Source organism: Mauremys mutica, chromosome 3, assembly GCF_020497125.1.
Source record: "Mauremys mutica isolate MM-2020 ecotype Southern chromosome 3, ASM2049712v1, whole genome shotgun sequence".
Lineage (NCBI taxonomy): Eukaryota > Metazoa > Chordata > Testudines > Geoemydidae > Mauremys > Mauremys mutica.
This window is the reverse complement of record NC_059074.1, coordinates 170,357,749-170,380,583: the sequence shown is the minus strand read 5'-3', so window position 1 is coordinate 170,380,583 and position 22,835 is coordinate 170,357,749. Positions and strand designations below refer to the sequence as shown.

At 39.1% G+C, this 22,835-nt stretch overlaps 1 protein-coding gene across 4 annotated transcripts in view; it reads right to left on the bottom strand.

Moving 5' to 3' along the window:
• Positions 1-4,448: 4,448 nt before the first annotated feature.
• The window catches only part of EML4 (EMAP like 4), a 259,496-nt gene continuing 241,109 nt past the window's right edge, over positions 4,449-22,835 (bottom strand). For all 4 annotated transcript variants that reach the window (XM_045009994.1, XM_045009992.1, XM_045009993.1 and 1 more), the window contains 4 exons: positions 14,964-15,051; positions 13,514-13,612; positions 7,833-7,963; positions 4,449-7,192 (listed from right to left, as the gene is read on the bottom strand). In XM_045009994.1, coding sequence (XP_044865929.1) covers positions 6,728-7,192; positions 7,833-7,963; positions 13,514-13,612; positions 14,964-15,051 — 783 coding nt within the window. In that variant the 3' untranslated portion in view covers positions 4,449-6,727. The remainder of the gene's footprint in view (positions 7,193-7,832; positions 7,964-13,513; positions 13,613-14,963; positions 15,052-22,835) is intronic.

Below are 22,835 nucleotides of genomic sequence, written 5' to 3'. Positions count from 1 at the left end.
TAACAGGGTCAATGAACTTTGGGAAGTCAGCATGGCACCTGCACCCCAGCAGTAGAGAGCAGCTTTGTATGGGCTTACTTTTCAAAGACTAAATTTGAAAGGTTTACTGGACTATAAAAAGAAAGTGGAGAGACTGCCAAAGGTCACTTAGGGGATTCAAGGACCCAGAGCTCTTGAAATCACAGAATGTTGCATCCTTCCGTCAAAGGGGCTGAAGTCTCTGGAAACGGAGTTGAGGTGAGAAACCTGCTTAGGCAAAGATTGCAACTTGCTGAAATTCAGTTTTGGTCGTAGAAGTGTATTTTTACTTTTGTTTGCTTTAACACTTTCTATCTTTATTCCTTTTACTTGGTATCACTTAATCCTAAGGCCTATTGTTAAATAAACTTGTTTTACTATAACCCAATTCAGTGCTAAGATTGAAATAAGAGTGTTCATCAAGCCCCATTTCAGTGAATGAGCTGCAGTGTATTGTCTCTTTAAAAGAAAAACAAACTGAATAAGATTCTGTGAGTGCTAGAGGCAAGAGGGCTGGACGCTGCAGAGGGACTGGTGGATGGTAGGGTCACTCTGCCAAAGTAACTAGGCAGTGGAAGCCAGGGCGTGACCTGTTTGTAGTCTGGTTGTTGGTGTCAGGGCTGTGAGCCACAGCAGCATAACATTTAAGGTACATGGAGTTGCAGGGGAGATGACACAGCCTCTTGCTGGTTTAGGATGACCCCCAAAACAACAAACGTACCTTACCTGAGCGGGTAACAGTCATACCCAGCAGCGCATTAAAATTACATGGAAGCTCTGTAGCCAGTCCCAATCTGGTACTGAAGCCTGACCTGCTAGTAGCCACCCCACAACTTACCATGGAGTACATGACAAAAGCAATATGGTAACATTTGAGTAGGACAGAGTAGTTTCACCAAGAGTAAAGACTGTTGATATTTGTTTCACACGTATCTTAGCAGTTATTTAAATAGCTTTCTCTTTGTATTATACAAACACATTGTATTATACAAACACAGTACTCTGCATGCACAATTCCTACTGTACACAAACACCTTCCAAAATTATCAGGCAAATGTTCTGACACAGCACAAACTCTGCTCACCTACCATTATTATACTATATGCTTAGAAATTACTACTCATCCTGGATGAGTGGGCAAGCAAAATTATTCGTCACAGATTGAAACATCAGACAGGTAGGTTTATGAAAGGTGTATTTTAAACTGGGATTTGACTCAGGAAAGGGGAGTAATTCTAAGAAAGTGCAGTGGACAAGGAAGGCAAAGTATACTGCCTTACTGACTTATACAACACATATGCCAGAAAACAACACTTGGCTATTTTTCAGAAAGTTTGTTAACAATTTACTTTAGCTCTAATAAAACTGTAACTTAGCTACAAACAAGCTGCCTTGCATTATACAGAAAGTTTACCAAAAAACATCCATAGACCATACATAGATAATTATTACACAGGTAAAATATACCCAAACAGCAACTTCCATGTGTAGATCCCAATGTTAATTACCCCTGTAATGGTTACATAAAGATCTCTTCATGAACCACTGGGGTGAAGTGTGTCAACGACGTATAGCAACTGTGAATAGCAGTTTAGGAGAGTAAGTGAAGATTACTTGCCCTGAAGTCAATGGCAAGACACCGAGTGACTTCCATGGAGACAAGATTTCCTTACTTTATTTACTTGCAAATTTTGGTAGGCAGATTGTAATAACCCCATGTGATGTAGGCAAGTTACTTAGTCTCTTTGTGTTGTTTCCCATCTGTCAAACGAGGAGGACCATATTTTCCTATCTCACAGAAGTTGTGAGGATGAATATATAATAGTTTTTGAGATGCTCAGATATTATGGTAATGGGAACCCACCCACTGACTTATGATGGATTTGTATATATCACATTGGAATTTAGGACACCAGGATTGGCAACTTCATTATTCTGAGAGTTGCCATTGGATATTTTATGATGTACAGAGTCTAAGCCTTATATCTTGGGTTGGAAGACACTCTCCAGCACAAGTGATGCCCTCAGCACGATGGGCATTGGTTCAGTACTGACTTGAAGAAGAGTGCCACCTATTGAATCACCAATGCTGCTTACATTGTAACACTAGTTTATGTTCACAAAAGAATATATTTGGAAATGAAGGGAAGCTTTCTAACCTAGTATGACAGTCGCATTTTGGCAGACACAAGGGATTGAACTGGGGATGTCCAGAACTGAAAGCACGGGCTAAAGGGGCAGACATTGGCTGACAGAGGTAACACATTCACATCCTCCATGGCCTGGGCACAAGGGGGACAGATAACACACACTGACCAGTGAGTTACATGCTTCCCCTGAGGAAGCTCATACCGAGCATTTGTGGCCCACAGCAGCAAATCCCAGACAAATCTTCTCTTATGACACCACCATATTGGCTGACACTTGAACCAGGGATCTCCAACAGTCAAAAGCTCTTTAGCTGGGGGCCGTAACACACTCACATCAGCTGTAGATTGGGCAGAGAGCAAGACACAAAATACAGTGAATAGTGGGTTACATCAGCCTAACATGAAGATTGAATTTTGGCCTAATTTTCTAAATTTAAACTAGAATGTGTGCATTATATTGTGGGAACCAGTGAAAATACAATGCTGGATCTTAATATATATTATATACAAAGACTGTTAGAACAACATTATTTAGGTTGTAAAGTACTCAAAAGTTAAGAAATGTCAGATTCACAGTGGCACGTACCACCTTAATTTCCTTCCCTTCTATGTCTATACTGAGCACTGAATAAGGCAAGGGTTCTGTCAAAAAAGATATATGTGATCACTTATTTAAAAGAACAGGAGTACTTGTGGCACCTTAAAGACTAACAAATTTATTTTAGCATGAGCTTTCGTGAGCTGCAGCTCACTTCTTCGGATGCATAGAATGGAACACACAGACAGGGGATATTTATACATACAGAGAACATGAAAAGGTGGAAGTATGCATACCAACAGGCAGATTCTAATCAATTGAGATGAGCTATCGTCAGCAGGAGGAAAAAAAACTTTTTGAAGTGATAATTAAGATGGCCCATAGAAGGTGTGAGGAGAACTTAACATAGGGAAATAGATTCAATTGGTGTAATGACCCAACCATTCCCAGTCTTTGTTTAGGCCGAAGAAGTGAGCTGCAGCTCACGAAAGCTCATGCTAAAATAAATTTGTTAGTCTTTAAGGTGCCACAAGTACTCCTGTTCTTTTTGCGGATACAGACTAACACGGCTGCTACTCTGAAACCTTATTTAAAAGATGTACCATAATATATAAGGACAAAGGGGCCAAATTAAGGTTGCACAGGCATCCATAAACTTGGCATCTCCTAACTTTCAAGGACTTGACTTGAACCTAAATAATGTTTTTAATGTAGATTTTAAAAATACAATTCCCTACATTAAAAAAAAATAATTAAGTGTAACTAACCCTGTGTGCCCCTCCATTGTGAATCAACAGCAGAGTTTGAACCATGAGCCTTCAGCCCCAGAACAGACATCTAACACTTGAGCTACAGGACTAAGCACGTTAGCTGGCATTATCACAAAGCCGCTATCCCGAATGGGCAGCTGGTGCCAAGTGCTGTGTCCGCAGTGAGGGTGGTTGGCGGGAGATTGGCCTGCAGTTGATATCTCAGTCAAACTTGAATGGAATTTCATGGGACGAAGAAAAGGGCCTTCTCTTCCCTCTCCTGAATTTCAAAGGCCTGCAGCAAGCAACAGAGATGTTACAGATTCTTAAATAAATAAATAAATAAATAATCACAAGAATCTTTAATGGCGGCAAGTGTTAAGGCAACCTAAATATATAGGGGTCGCTACCAGCTCCCCCATATTGACCCACGATGATGACATTAGTGAAGTGAAAGCATGATTGCATACTTACTACATTATATCCAAAATACAACTGTAACCTTCATGTATCTTTCAGTAGGACACATTCTAAATTTCCTGGTAGTGTTTCAATAAATAACAACAAGGCATAAAGTCTGTGTTGAATCCAGTAAAGCACAATATTCTACCTAGTATTGTGATCTCCTTAATCAACTGCTATACTGTGGTCTTGCCAACCTATTAGCCCATCAATGGAATGGAGACACTGTATGTGTCTAAACCCCAACCACTTAGGGGTACATTTCCAAAACAATGAGCAGACATGCAAGTCCACTCACATTAATGTAATTTGGAGTAGTATGAGCATTTCCTGTTTTTCCTGGTGAATAGGTACTTTTTATTAGCCAGGAAGAGGGTTACCAGCAAAAGCATTAGTCAGAGACAAGAAGGTATTAAAGAAAGAAATAAAAAATAATCTGATAAAAACACATTAAGGGATCTGATGAAAACTGACATTTAATATGTATATAAAGGAATAAGCACTTATATTGAAAGACATAAAGACAATGTATTATTTTGATTATTTTATTGTTTTTTTATCTTCAAAATTTTCTGCCATGAGACAGGAATGCATGATAGATAGAAATGGCTCAAACATCTTCACATGAAACACACTGAATCATATTTCATTCACAATTATTTGTCTAAAACATCTACAGTGACATAATCCCACCCATTTCCATCCATTATCACAGATTTAATTATCGGTTAAACAGTAGTTGCCAGCAATTGAAAGCTGTAAGGCTTTTTGCATATTAGTTGACTCTTTTGAACGACAACACAAGAATATCACAACGATAACTCTCACTTTACATGGCAACCCCTAAGTGATGGATGTTTCAAAATGACATGTGTTGCTTATGTGGAGTTCATAAAAATGATAGAGAGAGCTCTGTGCCTCACTAGCTTTGATAAACCCTTTATCCTTTATTAGAATTATTTCCTCACCTTACAGAATATTCCTCATTTGAAACCATATAATTTGATGAGCTGATCTTTATCTTCTGTCACTATTATTTGGCAAAACTGTAAGTCAGACACACTAGAGCTCTCCAATAAAATACTATGTACAGAGCACAGTTTAAACAGTTGGGTTGCTTGGAATCCACATCTCCCTTCATTTGAAGAGAACTATTTTGAGGTTTTCTGGAACTGTTGTAAACAAGAGGATATTTTATATATATATATAAATGTTCTAAATATCCTTTGGGAGTCCATTTGAGTTTTCTGATCTTACCAAATGATGACTAAATACCTGATCTGTAGCATTACTCCTGAGAAGATACTAGAAAGGGAATGACAGTTTTGATGCACTTTGGAATGGCACAATCACGTAAACGCTCGCACACTTAAGACTTATGAACTCATCCAAAGTTTCTAAACAAGACTTTCTAACTAAAACCTAAAATATCAGCACGATGCAGCAAGTTAAAAAAATTCTATGTAATCAAAATATAAACAAGTACATAGGAAATGCATATTTGTCAGTAAATCTATTTTTTTTCTTTTTAATTTAGGAAACTTATGTACTTAAGAAACAAATGTAGCTGTCTGACAAGTTTTGTAAAAAAAAAAAAAAGTTACTTTCCAAATCCATAACAAATGCCATGATATCCTGTAACTGGCCAGGTATAGCCACGTAAGAGCTGCATGGTTTACAGCAACTCGGCGAGAGAAAAATCATAAAAAGAGGAAATCTCAAAATACGTAACATTATCTAAATTATTGTGATATTATCATGACTGCTAAAGGAGCCAGTAAAAAAAACATTTGCAGTTTATTGATTCTTAAAGTCACCCCATAATAGGAAAAAAAAAAGGTAACATCTTACTATACTAATCCCAAGCACCAATTTAACAATTTAACTATATTTATATTTCTCCTAGTAGTATGGGAACGATTTCTGCTTGAAGACTACGTTTAACCCTAGAACCATCAGACTTTTGTTTTCTTGTCATGCATTCTCTTCTGTTCACATCAAGGTCAATATAAAGATTCTTAAGTTTCAAAATATCAAGGCCAGCAATTCTTTGAAAACACAATTGCCTCTTACATTTTAATCAACTTTTAGGTTGTCAATAATTCATAAACAAACCGATGTTTGGTTAAAGTTCTATGATTAAATAGGTCTATACACAAGGATCAATAAAAACTGTTCCTTGATATGATTTGCCTTAGAACAAGCAGCACCTAGGGCAGACAGACTGCAAGCATGTCCACACTCCATTAGGAATTAGTAGTGTTAGAAAATTGCATATGTGTTAGATCAAGAAGGCAGTTGCATGAACATGGCATTATTCTCTTGCTTTTCCTCTTTTTTTCATTAAAAAAGAAAGAACAGCTCCACAAAATTAATTTTTCAAATTTTTTTTATGCACCTGGAAAAACAGCATAGTATTATTTAGCTGGTATTTATTCAGTGCTTCTGTTTGGTGTTAGTACTTCCAGAAAACACTTTCACATGATTAAAGTGGTTTATTTCAGCTTTTCCTTAGAACTAACCTTTTTTCCAGTATTTACATCATGCCACTTCCTGACAGCAATTTCAGAATTAAAAATGAACCTATGGTCATGTCCAACTACTAACTTTGACCAGTTCTTGACAAACTGTCAAGCTGGGCCTTTGGGATAGTTCACATATTGAAACAAAATCAGACTAAAAATCTCACTGAAACCCAACAGCTGGAGTGGGCATAAATCTCAGCTACTTCCCCTCCCCTATTTAAACCCTCTCCCTTTTAGGAAAGCACACACACCAATGGAAAATCAAGACCATCTGAGTTTGAAGTGTTAAGACACTGGTGAATTATCTTGCTGGTCTTCAGTAACAGTGGATTCACTTTGCTCCTCACTTGTTTCATTAGTTGGTTCTTCGTAGCTTGGCTCACCTGGATCCAGACTGCTCCCTTCACTTTGCTCCTCACTTTGTTCTTCATTGGCCTCCACAGTCTGCTCCAAATTGCTCTCCAAACATGTGAGAGAGCTGTCGGTTAGACTTTCATTTTGTGGCATTTCATCAAATGATTGTGAAAGAGGTGCAGGGGACTCTACTACACTTTCATTGGCAGGGATGGGTGCTTTGGTTGTACCAATTTCTACAACAATGTCATTTTGTGGCAAAGTTATCTTCTCCACAAGTCTCCACTGAATAATACTCATGTCTTTCCCTCCAGTTGAAATCAAGTGGCCATCGTTATGTGTAAAGCTGACATTTGTCACATGACTGCTGTGAGCACTGTATTTGTGACTGGGGGCCTTTTGAAACAAATGGGGGGGGGGAAGAGGAGAAAGAGAGAGAGAGAGAGGAATTAACTGTCACAATCTTTTCCTGTTATATGTTAATATCAAAACACTACTGAAATATCTGTTGGAGTATTCCAAAGAATAATTTATTTACACCAACTACACCAATCTACATTCAATTCCCCCCCCCCAAAAGATATACTTTTCTCTTGAGTATGACTACTGAATTGTATACATTCCAAATTGTAGGAGACTTCTCCATGTTTGGACTGGCTATCTGTCCTCATGAAATCTGTACTTGGAAAGGGCCAGATACAGACTTTAAAAAAATAGATAACTTTAAAACATCCAGCAACACATTTAGTTTGCCACCAAGTGGCAAACAAAATTATTTTATAATTAAGTTATTCTCCTCCTCCATACTATTATTTTGACAGAGTCCCTGTCTCATTTAATGCACAGGATGGATCTTCTGTGGGGACCCATCTTACAAATAGCTGAACCATCTGGCATGGAAAATTTCACCCCAAATGATTAAAGTTTGCCAAAGTTGCAAATGAAAGCAGGGTCTTATAAGGGGAGGTGTCAGGCGACCGTAACATTTGCTATGACCCTGCCTATAATACACCCCATAGGAGTAGTCTAAGCTTACCTTTGGCTTGGAGCAGGGATACTGAAAGAGATGGACTTTACAGAAATCATCAGCAACTGCTATCACCTTTCGATTACGGGATCTGACAAGAGCATTTATATCCGTCCCATCTGATCCTTCAGGCCATACTCCTAGGATATGGTCACACAGATATATTTCGTAACAGTAATTTAAAAACAAAATTAAAAAAAATCCTGAAGCAAAAATATAATCCATGAAACCTAACACAAGGCTAAAAATAATGCCAAACAATGCATTTATCAAATTAAATTAGGAAACTGAATAGGATATTGAACTCAAGTTTATATTTTGGCATGCCAAGAAAATGTATCTGACTTGCTAAATTTGCTATTCAAGACCCCAATCCTGCAAATATAGATGCACAAGTGCTTAACTTAAAATTCAACTTGTTGCCAAAACAGATAATTCTTAAATTAACACTGTTTGGTACATGTATTCATGTTCTAAAAGTGACGTGAGTTTTTGAAGTATGCAAGAAACTTAAATGCAGCACACTATATTAATTGAATTTTTTGTTTTTAAATAATTTTTGGAGCAAAATAATTATTGTGTAGTGGAACCCTCTTTCTAATGGCAGTATGCTTAGAAACAGACCACTGATCATCATAGTTTTCACAGAAACTCAGCCTGGACATGAAAATAATGTGCCATACATGAAAATAATGCTTAAATAAAACAAATATATAGTGAATTGCACTTAAGCGCAAAGCACAGAACTGATATGTCTAGACAGAAGAAAAATAACATTGCGTGAAGGAACGAAGGAGGAGCACTGAATTAAAAAAAAGCAAGCTCTTGAGCTTCAACATGCAGCAAAAATTGTCTTGCATATCTAAGAGCAAAGCTGGAAAAAGGGTAAACTAATAAAGTATGATACTTTATTCCATGGTGCCAACTTTTACACTTCAGCCATCGCTTGCTGGGTGACCAGGAGTTGCATAAATATGAAGAGCCTTTTTTGTTTTGTTGCATTTTTTAAGCACCGTGATTGCAAAGGATGTCAATCATCAAAATAGCCAGGGAAGGCATATCTTCTCCAGCTACTAGCATTGGTTTAGGCCAATGGTCACCAACTGGTAGATTGCAATCGACTGGTTGATCCTGGAGCCTCTGACAGTCAACTGCGATCTCCGGCCACTAAAAGTCCGGTGGCACAGTGGGGCTACGGCAGGCTCCCTGCCTGCCTTGGTCCCACGCCACTCCCGGAAGCGGCCAGCGTGGCCCTGGGGGGGGGGAGGGGTGTGGGCAGGGGTCTCTGCATGCTGCTCCTTCCTGCAAGCACCGCCCTTGCAGCTTCCATTGGCCAGGAACGGGGAACTGCAGCCAATGAGAGCCACGGGGCGGTGCTTGCAGGCAGAGAACAGTTAGAGTCACGTGCTTCCCCCTCCCCCCAGCCGCACAGGTGTGCTGACCGCTTCCGGGAGCGGCATGGGGCCAGGGCAGGCAGGGAGCCTGCCTTAGCCCCACTATGCCGCTGACCAGGAGCCACCCAAGGTAAGTGCCACCTGGGGGCAGCCTGTACCCCTCCCACACCCCAACCCCCAGCCCTGAAGCCCCCTTCCTGGAGCCAGCACCCCATACCCCCTCCTGCACCCTGAACCTCTGCCCCAGCCCTGAGCTCCCTCCTGGAGCCAGCACCCCATGCCCCCTCCTTCACCCTAACTTTCTGCCCCAGCCTGGAGCCCCAGCCCCCTCCTGTACCTAAAACTCCCTCCCAGAGCTTGCACCCCTCACCCCCTCCTGCATCCCAACCCCCTGCCCCAGGCTCAGCCCAGAGCCCGATCCCACACTCCGAACCCCTCGGCCCCAGATCAGAGCCCACACCCCCTCCTAAACCCCAACTCCCTGCCCCAGCCCGGTCAAAGTGAGTGAGGGTGGGGGAGAGCGAGTGACGGGGGGGTGGAGTGAGTGGGGTGGGGCCTTGGGGAAGGGGAGGGGCCTCGGGGAAGGGGCAGGGTAGATCCTGGGTTGCACTTAAATTCAAAAAGTGATCTTGTGTGTAAAAAGGTTGGAAACCACTGGTTTAGGCATTAAAAATACTTCTGCCATTTCTTTGTATCATCAGGACAGAAACATTAGGGAACTCAGAGTAAACTGTAGGTTTAGTGCCAGCCTGAAAGTTTTACAGCATTATATTTTCAACATTGTAATTTTTTTTTAAAGTAAACAACTTGTTCACATCTGAAATTGTTTTAAAAAGCAACACCTCTATTCACTAGTTTATATGAAAGTTGTTTGTGACACTTTTCACTGGGTCAGAAAATTTAATCTAGAAGATTAGAAGCCATGGGAAAACTAAAGGTATGTCTAATTTGTCACACTTTTTAAGGAAAGAGGAGGAAGCCTGGCCAGTATTGGAGGATATTTGATGCAAGTGAATGTTACTGCAGATAAGTTACCAAAGTGAACAACATGAATTGTGAAGGAAATTGTTGGGCAATATTTTGAATGTCTCAACAGTAATGATGTCTGTTTCATAAATAAATATCTCAAGAATTTTCAAGCAGCTAGAACTAAATCGTTTGATCTTAAAATACCTTCTTAATCTATTAATATAGTATAACCAGCAGGTGGGGCTAATAAATGAACTTTAGAATATATTCAAAACTCTGCTGCAGACATTTCTTTGACGTTTATATTTAGGAGCCTAAATTAAGCAACAACTCTACAATTTTATCTGCTTCCTGAAATTACAGATGCCATTCTGGACAGATGTTGACCAGAGAGCTAGACTATGTCCCCCTTCTTAATTTATAACGAGAGAGGGGGCTCTATTGTACACTCCAATTTGATATTAGCAGTCAAACAAAAAGATAATCTGTTTTAACAAACTGATAGGATTTTTCCTTTCTATGGCTGACAGGGTTAAAAAAAGTATAGAATGTTTAAAAACTTTTTAAAATAGCGATGTTTATATTATTACTATTATTTTGTATGACAGTATAAGTAGTCCCTATAAGATACTGTTCTTTTGTGCTAGGCACTGTAATAGACACGAGACAGTCCATGTCTAAAAAGCTTACAATCTGAACAGAGAAAAGTCAAAGGAAGGTACAGGAAACATGCCCTCAGAGGTGAAGTGAGTTGCTCAGCATCAAAGCAGGTCTCATGCTGGATGACAATGCTTTAATTTGAGACTAAGTCAATGGTCCTGGATGTTTGTAAGGACCAGGAATGTCCAACAGTAGAAAATTAAAACATGATGGGCCTGGAACTTTTTAAGTTTGCAACTACACCTTGAAGATGACAAATGATTTTTGGCAGAATAACTGATGTCACAGTATTTGCTGTGCTCGCTTTATTTTTAAACACACTAGTGAGTCACTGGTGGATTTTTCATTTAGAAGTATCACTCGGATTTCACTTTCTATTGTGAACCCAAGACCCCTTAGAACTCTGAAGAATCTGAGAGCTGTTAAGTTTAATGAAACTTTAGTACATAATAGTAGAAGTGCATAATAATCTGGATGGAATGGAGATAAATCAGAAACTCTGACCAGAATTACCAGCAACTGAAATGCAGTTTAAAATACACAAGAGAAAGAAAGGGCCTGGGTGGCATAGGGTACTGGTAATGAAATACAGAGCTGTTCATCTGCATGTCATCAGTTCATCTGCATGAGCTGAATTTGGCCCAGGTCATCACTAGCTCCTATCTGATGTCTGCTAAGTAGAATGAGCTGGTGGTCTAGATCCAAATCAGAGTGAATAAGTGTTCAAATCATAGAGATACTGGTACCACCACAACTGACTTTCTTGTATGCAATGTCAGCAGTATAGCTAATGACTGATTGAGCATGGAAACAGAATTCCTCTTGCATCTCCAGACATTGTCCCTTTATATCCTGGTTGAAGGGCACTTCTGAGAAAGAGTAGGGAATCTGATACAGCTACTACCCATATTGTATCTGCTATGTTGCTAAATGTAGTGCTGCTGTAGTTTTAGTGCTTGCAAGACGGCATCTTTCATTAACTCAAAATGTAAAGTAAAAAAAAAATGTATAAGGAGTGCCTCGAATCCTATCATAACATAACAGAGGGTACAGGCCCGGCTCAGTCCTCCTGCCGCCCTTAAAGTATTTCATTGCTCACTGACCAGGACATTAAACTCTTGTGAAAATGCTGAAAGCTTGGCTCCTTGCACTTCCTCATTGCTACCTGATGAATCTCCTGTGAGGCACTAACAATACCCATTCCTTCATGGTACAGTTTCCACTCTTTCAGTATTTGCTCCATAACAGCAAAGAAAGTTAGGAAATCAACGCTGCAGACAAATATCATTAATCAATCCAGCCTTACACACCCAGAGCTTCAGGAGAAAGCAGCCATCTGCTCTGAATGCCATCAACAGAGATTGGATAAACATGTGCATGTAGAACATTAAATTAATTTTTCAGGCTAACAGGAGCCAGAATCTAATCAAAATACCAACAAGCAGCAGTGTAGGTATCTGTTCACCTACACCAGAGGCATGTTCCAGCATATCTCAACTATCCACCTCTAAAGAGAAAGGACTGTAGGTCTTCGATTATAAAGACCAAACTATCAGGTGCCCGGCTTATTTGACATATAAGAGTGTCACTGTAGCCAGCAACTTAAATGTAGCCCTTCTAGAGCACTTGCGTATTAAGGAGATCCTCTCAGAGGGGGTATGTGGTTATCATCAAAGGCTACATGAAGAGTAAGCATTCAGAAAAACATCTCTATTTTCTTCCTTCCAGCAAATAAATTGGCATTGAAAAGTGAACTCCCACTAGCCAAGAAGAAAGGCTTTGCACGCTCTGATCTCTGATCCCCAAGAATTTACTAACTTGCTTCTACCTACTTTTTATATTTCATATAAGTGTGAACACCAGAGGCAGATCTCTTGTACTAGTAGTGAATGTGAAACATTTAGCACCCTGCTCACATGATTTGGTTCACAACATTGGTAAGTTGAACAATATCCCTCAACACTTCACAGAAGGGCTCTTACTTAGGACTGACAGAATGCCATTTTGCAGAAAATAACCTGAACTATTCAGCCACAGCCCTGAGTTTTGGTATAAAAATCATACATAACACTGTTCATTCTTTAAATTTTTGTAGATCTGTTTTAAAAAAATCTGTTTAATTTTTTAAAGCACTCCTCCTTTGCAGACATAGGGCACATTGCTTATCTTTGACTGTAGTCCTCAAATGGTGTAGCCACCCTTCTGAGTCATGGACTACATAGTACAAAGTATACACCTCAGATCTTTACTGTACTTTCTCTCCTCCCCATTCCCATCCCCAGTACCATCTCTCAAAACAGAACAGTTTATGGCTCAAGGCCCAAACTCCAGAGTCTAAAATTAGTAGAACAAAAAAACCCCCAAATCTTTAATATGAAGATGAATATGCATTATCTATGGAGAATATCTACCTTTGGAGAGCTACGTCCTGCTTAAGATTGATCACATGACCAGCATTGCGGGCAGTCTCCTGGGATGGTGTGTCAGACATAAGGGAATTGTTGGGGGTATCTGATAATAATACTACCATGAGGTAACTGAAGCAATTCTGTACTGACATTCCAATTACCATACCATGATCATTAATCGAGTATTTCCAATGACAAAATCTAGCATAATAATGGTTAAACAAAACAAAGGGGAAAAAGCAAGTTAAATGGTGCTTACCAAACACTTGAAACCCTAGCACACAAGTGTACGTCGTCCAATCTATATCCTTACAATCCGAACGATTCCTGATAAGTTTACAGCCACTTGGAATGTCCCCTTTAAAAGACGTGAATTAACAGTAATGGCATATGAATTAGATCCACCTATTTTGTTCCTTGAAGACACTAAGAATGTTGGAGAAACTAATTAAGTGCAATTTTTTTTAACCATTTTTGAATCATTCTGGGAAGACAATGACAAGGCCAGGACTAGATTCCTCCATCGTGGGAGAGATCCTTCACCAAATTCCAAGTACTTCTGAGCTTTATTTTGGACCCAAGAGCCTGACTCTCCTCTCATTTACACTGATTTTACACCTTTGTATCTCCAACTACTTCGATTTCACCTTCCATTACTTCTAATTTACACTGGCCTAAGATCAGAATTGGGACCTAACCCCCACCCCCCATTTCTTGGTTCCCTCATTAAAGTGCTTTATAAAATGTTTCAATTAACATCTCAGCTCCCATGCTGCCAGACCTCATACTTGTTAGGAGTAGTAGTCACTCACTCACACTCACTCAGGAAGTTCACTTTTAAAAAAAATCATGATTCTGGGTAGTGAGGAACCATTTGCCACTGGAGTCTCAATCCCCTTTCACCTTGTAACCAGAAAGGGAATGATTCTGTCTTTCTATTCAGCAGTTTGGCATTGATGGGTTGCAGCCCTTCACCTCACTGCATAGACAATTAGTCACAGAAACTTTGGACAGATCCAGAACTATCAGCTGACAGCTGAGTTGCAATGGGTGGAACAGACCTGAGAAGGTGCTAGACATTTTTCATTTGCAAATAGTGGTTATTCATGCCTGTAAAGAAAGAGGAGTCACAGCCCATCAATTCCAAACTGATGACTTCCTCCAAAGAGAATAGGGGGAAAACAATCTATTTTTTAAAACAGATTAAAATGTCTGTGCTCTGACCAGCTCACATTGCTTTAGGTGTGGTTCTGCATAGTTGCTAGACGCATCTAATAAACACATACATTTAAAAAAGGCAGAAGGTATGCAAATACTATTACTATACAGCTATATAAATACTGTTATTGGTTCAAGCTTTTCTCCTGCAAATCTTATACACTGTTGATACTAAATAGACAACCTATACATACTATTTTCAAAGTGCAAAACCTTTTGGAGCAACATCATAACCTAGTGCCACTTGTTCTGTAAATTCTAAGTTGTTATCCTGATTTATGACCTTGTAGAGAAGTAAACTATATTTGGAATTGCCATTAGGTAATACACAGCTCTGAATAATATCAGGATATCAGGTTACAAAAGTTCAAATTAGTTCCTTTGTCAGAAAGCATTTTGCACAGACAGCCCTGACCACATACATTCTTCCATGTACTATGATTGCTAAGGCAAATTTCTGTCCCGTACATATAATTTAATTTCATACTTACAGTATAGTATTTCATAGTCTCCTGAGTTTGACATTATATACTTGTTGTCCGGGGACCAGTCAAGGTGTGTAATATAGCTGGAATGTCCCTAAAGAATAACACAATAATGCCAACATGAAACTTCTAACTTCCATCATCATTAAAACATAAACTTGTCCAGTGATGGCTGAAAAACTAACAAGGCATAGGATAATTAAAATCAGAAGTAGTAATGAGTTGTTCTTTTTCCATGATCTATTGCAAACATTTGCATTCCTGTAAAGATTCCTATTACACAGAGAGACATTTGCCAATGACTAAACAAACATGAATCTGGCAAAGTGCCTTTCCCGTAACCTATTAGAGTTTCAGAGTAAGGTGGATTCTTCCTTGGTAACAATATTGCCCCTTCACGGTACAAATTAATCCAAGCAGACAAGTTGTTCAAGTATGGATGAGTTCATGAAGTGACAGAGCAGAGCTATACTTCGAACCAGTCAATTAGGAAAAACAAATCATATTGAATTGTCTTTTGATAGGGCACCGAGACTAAACGCATGAGTTTGCATTACTAAAAGTAGGGGAAAATGGCAGATTTTCAGAAGTGCTCAGCACTCACGGTTGCAACTGGGTTTTTAGCAAGCTCACTTCCTGTTTAGGCACCTGAGTAAGCGGCTGGATTTTCAGAAATGTACAGCACCTACTGATTTCAACTGCAGCTGCCAGGAGATGAGCTCTTGTGAAAATTCAGCCTACTGGGAGCTACTGGTGCTGGGCTCTCTTGAAATGTGGCCCACAAACCTTAGCAATACAGAAAACTGACTCTCTGATGAACAACAAAAAATTCCAATAGCTGTCTCCTACTTTTCTCCTTTAAGGATGATTAAATGATTACAAATAAATGTGCCTGAAGTCTTATAAACATTGCTTTTATCAATTAGATTCAAAGAAGCCAGCGTAGACTCACAGGAAGCTCTCTTATTTTTACACTCTCCATGCTGCAGCAAATTAACTTTTCATACAACTTTTCATGCAACTTCATTAACTTTTCATGCCAATAATCTTACATTCTGCTACCAGTTCTTATTTTTACGGAACAGCAGTGTAAACTATTTTAAAGGGCTCAAACTTCCCCTTAATAAGCTCATTGTAGGCAGCCCCAGGCTAGCACAGAGAGAAGGAAAGGGGATACTACATTTGTTCAGGTGGTAGAAAATCAATCCAGAAGTCGCAATGAAAAAAAAAAGTTTTTTATTTGGAAACGGTTCACAACTCTGAACAGTCTGTTGGTAAGTTATAAATCCACACTGAAACTCAGAAACATGACAGATGTAATGTAATACAGACCAATTCTTAAATGACTGCAGAAAAAAACAAGGTGGGTGAGGTAATATCTTGAAAGGCTGCAGATTACAGAGCTCAGGATTTGTATGCTCTGTTTTTACTAAGAAACTTGCACCTGATCCCTGCTTTATGTTTCTATCTATCCTACTCAATTAACACCTTTTTAAAATGCACACCTGCACAGTTTTAATTTCAGATTACTGCACTGCAGATTTTAAATCCCTCCATATCTTCTATATTATTACACTGATCAAGTTATAATAAGAAATCCAACTGCAGAATGAAACCATAACTTTATAACTCATTTCTGAAAAACAAGGTTTTTCTTGAGCATGGCTACATTACACTGAAACCTCCACTTAAATAGAACCTTTAACAGGCAATTCTGTTTCTCAAGGGACCAATTTAAAGCGTCTGTAAGGATTCAAGCACACTTCTGTTTGACCTTTAGTAAAAGTCTACTTCTGCTAGGCCACTGACATTGCTGGTTCCTTGGGCTGCCAGTTAACACTGGTTTTGCTGTATTTCGTTTTGAACAAGTATGATTTTTATGAGATTGTAAATCTACAGCAAGTTGATTTGGAAAACTACAGAAAGATAAATATACACTATAGCCTTAAGAAAACACTTTGAACTAGCAAATATAATTTAACCAAGAGTTTTCAATTTGAGCTGGGCAAAACTCTTGCAGGACAAATTCATGGTACAATATACACAGGGAGATGAGCTATCAGATTAATTTGCTGTGAATATTGTTCTTTTTCTGGTAATGATTGCTCTTGCCACAAATCAGCTACAAATACACTGCACAAGAGGGCCTAATCCTTGTGTGATGCTTAGTCACACAAGTAACCTTGCCTCCCACTGACTGTAACGGGACTATATGCACAAATAACGACTAATCACGGGAGGAAAGGTTGTGGAATCAGGCCACAGCACTATTTGAACAATGGCTGTATGGCTAATTTTAAGGTTTTAACCACACCAATGGACACAGCCCTGGGAAGCTGCATCACTCCATGATGAATTCTGGGACCACATTTGCTGCTACACCCTACCAGTGTCTGCATCATATTTCCCTAGTTTGACTGTCCATTGGCAGGGGTGGGGGTGGAGGGCATTGCCCCATCTTTTTCTCCACATCGTTGTGGCAATATGCACCCCTGGCAGAAGTATGAAGGGGACAGCTCCTGCAATCTCCTGAACACAAGAAGTGTGAGTGTCATGTGATGGGTAATGGGGTAGGAGCCTCCTTGTGTGCTTCCTCTTCCTATTCATCTCTGTGTTCTAGCCAATCACAATCTGGCCCTAAGAAATCTGCATATCATACTGGCAGAATTAATTAACCAAGTTAATATCGAAGTATTCATTAGAATTAGTTAACAAGATTAGTCAAACCAGATTACAAATGAAATATTGTATTCAAATGAGCCTTTCTTTACATAGCATTAAAACGAAGCAACTCTAGCCAAATTATATGCTCTAGCCAAATCTTGTGTAAAACATGAACTGTGACATCAGTCAGCACTGCTGTGTGTGCTTTGTAATGGAGCACTTTGTTTCAGTCTTCTGACAAAATCCAAATCTACTATCTTACTTTTTCAGATGTTAAAGTTGATTTAAATCATGTGTGTGTCAGCATTTAGTTTAAAGCCCTGGATTCTCCTAAGTACTTAGGATACTTTGGCAAACGGCCACAATGCAAGGTTGATGGATCAATAGCTAGCATTATGAGCATAACCTTATACATCCGTCATTAATCCCTGCTCTTTGCCCTACAGCATGTGCATATTCAACTAGTGCCAAAACACAAAGTCACTCTTCCCTGCGTACACAAGGTCATCAGTGTAACTGATAACCCACACTCATAGTAACCTTTGTGTTAAAGATCCTTAGGCCTGATCCTGTTCTTATTTAAACCAATGTCAAAATTCATGGGAGCAGGTTCTCAGTAGAGAATGTGGTGATGGATTTATTAATTTAATATATATTCCCATCTGTAAATGTATCTCTAGGGGGTTTAATCTACTTAACATTTCTGAAAAAATCCAAAAGATAGCCAGGCCGTAGTCCATATAATGGAGTCTGTAATTTTGTGAAAGGGTTCCTAACATCTCGAAAGGTAAGGAAAAAGTTAAATTATCCTTATAGACCAAAGATGAGTAAACTTGGCTTCTGTTCCCCCCACCCCCACTACACAGTCTTCCACCTTTTCTTCCCTCTCCTTTCCTTAATGAACCTCCCCCATATCCACCAGAAGATGGCCTCCCCACCTCCATTCATCCTCTCGTCTGGTGCATGGCATGGGGACAATCACACTCTGCCCCATTTCTCTCTGCAGATGTGTGTTCCTATGTGACTCAGGACCTGGGGCATGGTCCCTCCCAGTGAGCCCTCTTCTTAGCAACCACACAATGCAAAGTTCTTATATGTGATGGCTTCTGAATTTCTTGCAAAATTATACAGCATGTATATAAAGATACATTTATCATTCTCCTCTCTGACCTGCCAGTGTCCCCTAGAGGACTTGCTACATTTAGGAAAATGACTAGTCCTGATGATATTATGTACTTTAGGATTAGTCATAGCCTTTGAGGTTATTAATTTATTGTTGATTGACAGACCTATACCGTAGTTGAGAGAAGGATGCATTATATTTTATGAGACCTACAAATCACTGAAAAAAAATTAAACACAAAATGAGACAGGATTTTTTCCTCTCTTTTTTCAAATCCTTAAAAGTTGCAAACTAACTCCAACATGGAAAAAAAAATTGGACAGCCGTTTACTAAATCCTGCCAGACCTTTGGCAGCTGTTAAAATTCCTTGGGGTGGTGGGAGGGTGAACAAAGCTATTGGCTATGGGCTCTGTGCTGGAAAATCCCTTCAAGCAAGCAACCGTGACAGGATGAATCTAAACATAAAACGTTGTCATAATATTTTAAACAGTACAATTTTATATTCCAATAAAAATCTTCCTTCAGCAGCTACCACAGAGAGGCACACTTCCTTTCACACACTGTGCACTTATAACTGGCTATTGAAAATATCTGGCTGGACAGAAGCCTCCCCTTTCACTGCTAATGTTTATCTGCCTCAATGGACTCAGGTGGTAAATTCATAATCCATGGATCACAATGTCCACGGCTCAGACTGCAACTTACCCTTCTTTGAAGCAACAGTAAAAATCAAGATGTTTGTGGCACTGAATGAATAGGTAACAGATAATGATGAATAATAATTAAATCATGCTATAGACTGAGCACACTTAAAAAATTCCTTTCAGCTCTGGAGATATTCCCCATTTTAAGTATCATGAATATAATGAAAACTTTTCTATATCTGTAAGGAACATTTTAAGTACATCTACTGTACCTCATTTTATTTGGAAATCTACCTGACATCTGAAATTAATGAAAATCATTCACATTATTGCTACAAACTGTTATGAATCACCCCTCCCCATAATATCTAGGTGCTCTTCACATGGCTTAAGACTGGGTAAAATGAGACTTCTCAGAAATAAGGAGTATATAATCCAGCCCCATGATTTTCTGTAGCAATCAACTAGCCAATTTTAATGGACAGAGATCCGAATTATATTAGCTGCAATGTATAGCATGGATAGAAATATTGCTTAATTAGGATGCTGTCAGGTGATTCAGAGATGATTTGGGTTGTACATAGGACTGAAAGGGACCTCGACAGGTCATCTGCTCCAGTCCCCTGCACTCACGGCAGGACGAAATATTATCTAGACCGTTCAGCGGGTCGTGAGGTTATTACATGGGAGGTCATGAGCTGTCAGTCTCCACCCCAAACCCCGCTTTGCCTCCAGCATTTATAATGGTGTTAAATATATAAAAAAGTGTTTTAAATTTATAAGGGGGTGGGGGAGTCACACTCAGAGGCTTGCTGTGTGAAAGAGGTCACCAGTACAAAATTTGAGAACTCCTGGTCTAGACCATCCCTGACAGGTGTTTGTCTAACCTGTTCATAAAAATTTCCAATGATAAAGATTCCAGAACCTCCCTAGGCAATTTATTCCGGTGCTTAACCACCCTGACTGTTAGGAAGTACATGCTAAACTGCCCTTTCTGCAATTTAAAGCCCATTGCTTCTTGTCCTATTCTCAGAGGTTAAGGAGAACAATTTTTCTCCCTCTTCCTTCTAACAAACTTTTTTGTACTTGAAAATTATGTCCCCCTCAGTCTTCTCCTCCAGACTAAACAATCCCAATTTTTTCAATCTTCTCTCATAGGTCATGTTTTATAGATCTTTAATCATTTTGGTTGTTCTTCTCTGGAATTTCTCTAATTTGTCCACATCTTTCCTGAAATGAGGCACCCAGAACTGGACACAACACTCCAGTTGAGACCTAATCAGTGTGGAGTGGAGCGGAAGAATTAAGTCTTGCTTTCAACACTCCTGCTAATATATCCCAGAATGATGTTTGCTTTTTTTTGCAACAGCGTTACACTATTGACTCAAAATTAGCTTGTGATCTACTATGACCCCCAGATCCCTTTCTGCAGTACTCCTTCCTAGGCAGTCATTTCTCATCTTGTATGTGTGCAACTGATTGTTCCTTCCTGAATTTGTATGATAGCTTGTTGCTATCATACCAATTATATAGTGCCTCCTCTCTATTCCATGGGGCTGTCCAGTCCTGTGATGGGCTCATCGCAGCTCTTCAGACAGCTGCATGAATTGAAATGATATCTTTGGATAATCAGAAATTCTACCTATTAAAGACTAATAGTATTTCTAACCAGTATATTCTCCCAGTAAGGGGATACTACCGCTTAGGAATAATGGAAAAAATTCTCACAACTGGAAAGATACAAAGTGCTGGAGGATGGGAGTGTTACACATGGGCTGACACTGGTTCAAATTAGGGCTGTCAAGTGATTAAAAAAATTAATCACGATTAATTGCGCTTTTAACATAATTGAATACCATTTATTTTAAATATTTTTGGATGTTTACTACATTTTCAAATATATTAATTTCAATTACAACACAGAATATAAAGTCTACAGTGCTCACTTTATGTTTATTTTTTATTACAAATATTTGCATTGTACAAAACAAAAAAAAGTATTTTCAATTCACCTCGTACAAGTACTGTAGTGCAATCTCTTTATCATGAAAGTTGAACTTACAAATGTAGAATTATGTACAAAAAAAACCCTGCATTCAAAAACAAAACAATGTAAAACTTTAGAGCCTATGAATCCACTCAGTCCTATTTCTTGGTCAGCCAATCACTCAGACAAACAAGTTTGGTTACAATTTGCAGGAGATAATGCTGCCCGCTTCTTGTTTACAATATAACCTGAAGTGAGAACAGACATTTGCATGGCACTGTTGTAGCTGGTGTTGCAAGATATTTATGTGCCACATGCACTAAAGATTCATATGTCCCTTCATGCTTCAACCACCATTCCAGAGGACATGCATCCATGCTGATGAAGGGTACTGCTTGATAATGATCCAAAGCAGTGCTGACTGACGCATGTTCATTTTCATCATCTAAGTCAGATGCCACCAGCAGAAGGCTGATTTTCTTTTTTGGTGGTTTAGCTTCTGTAGTTTCCACATCAGAGTGCTGCTCTTTTAAGACTTCTGAAAGCATGCTCCCCACCTCGTCCCTCTCAGATTTTGGATGGCACTTCAGATTCTTAAACCTTGGGTCAAGTGCTGTAGCTATTTTTAGAAATCGCACATCGGTACCTTCTTTGCGTTTTGTCAAATCTGCTGTGAAAGTGTTCTTAAAACAAACATATGCTGGGTCATCATCCAAGACTGCTACAACATGAAATATATGCAGAATGCGAGTAAAACAGAGTAGGAGACATACAATTCTCCCCTCAAGGAGTACAGTCACAAATGTAATTTACGCATTATTCTTTTAACGAGCATCATCAGCATGGAAGCATATTCTCTGGAATGGTGGCCAAAGCATGAAGGGGCATAAAATGTTTAGCATAGCTGGCATGTAAACACCTTGCAACGCTGGCTACAAAAGTGCCATGCGAACGCCTGTTCTCACTTTCAGGTGACATTGTAAATAAGAAGCAGGCAGCAGTATCTCCCATCAATGTAAACAAACTTCTTTGTCTTAGCGATTGGCAGAATAAGAAGTAGGATTGAGTAAAACTCTAAAGTTTTACACTGTTTTGTTTTTGAGTGCAGTTATGTAATCCCCCCCCCCCATCTGCATTTCTAAGTTAAATTTTCACAATAAAGAGATTGCACTACATTACTTGTATGAGGTGAATTGAAAAATACTATTTCTTTTGTTTATCATTTTTACAGTGCATATATTTGTAATAAAAAATAATAACATAAAGTGAGAACTATGCACTTTATATTCTGTGTTGTAATTGAAATCAATATTGAAAATGTAGAAAAAAATCCAATAATATTAAATAGATTTCAGTTGGTATTCTGTTGTTATAAGTGCGATTAATCTTTCTGAGTTAATCGTGTGAGTTAACTGTGATTAATTGACAGACCTAGTTCAAATATAAAAACACTTCTGGG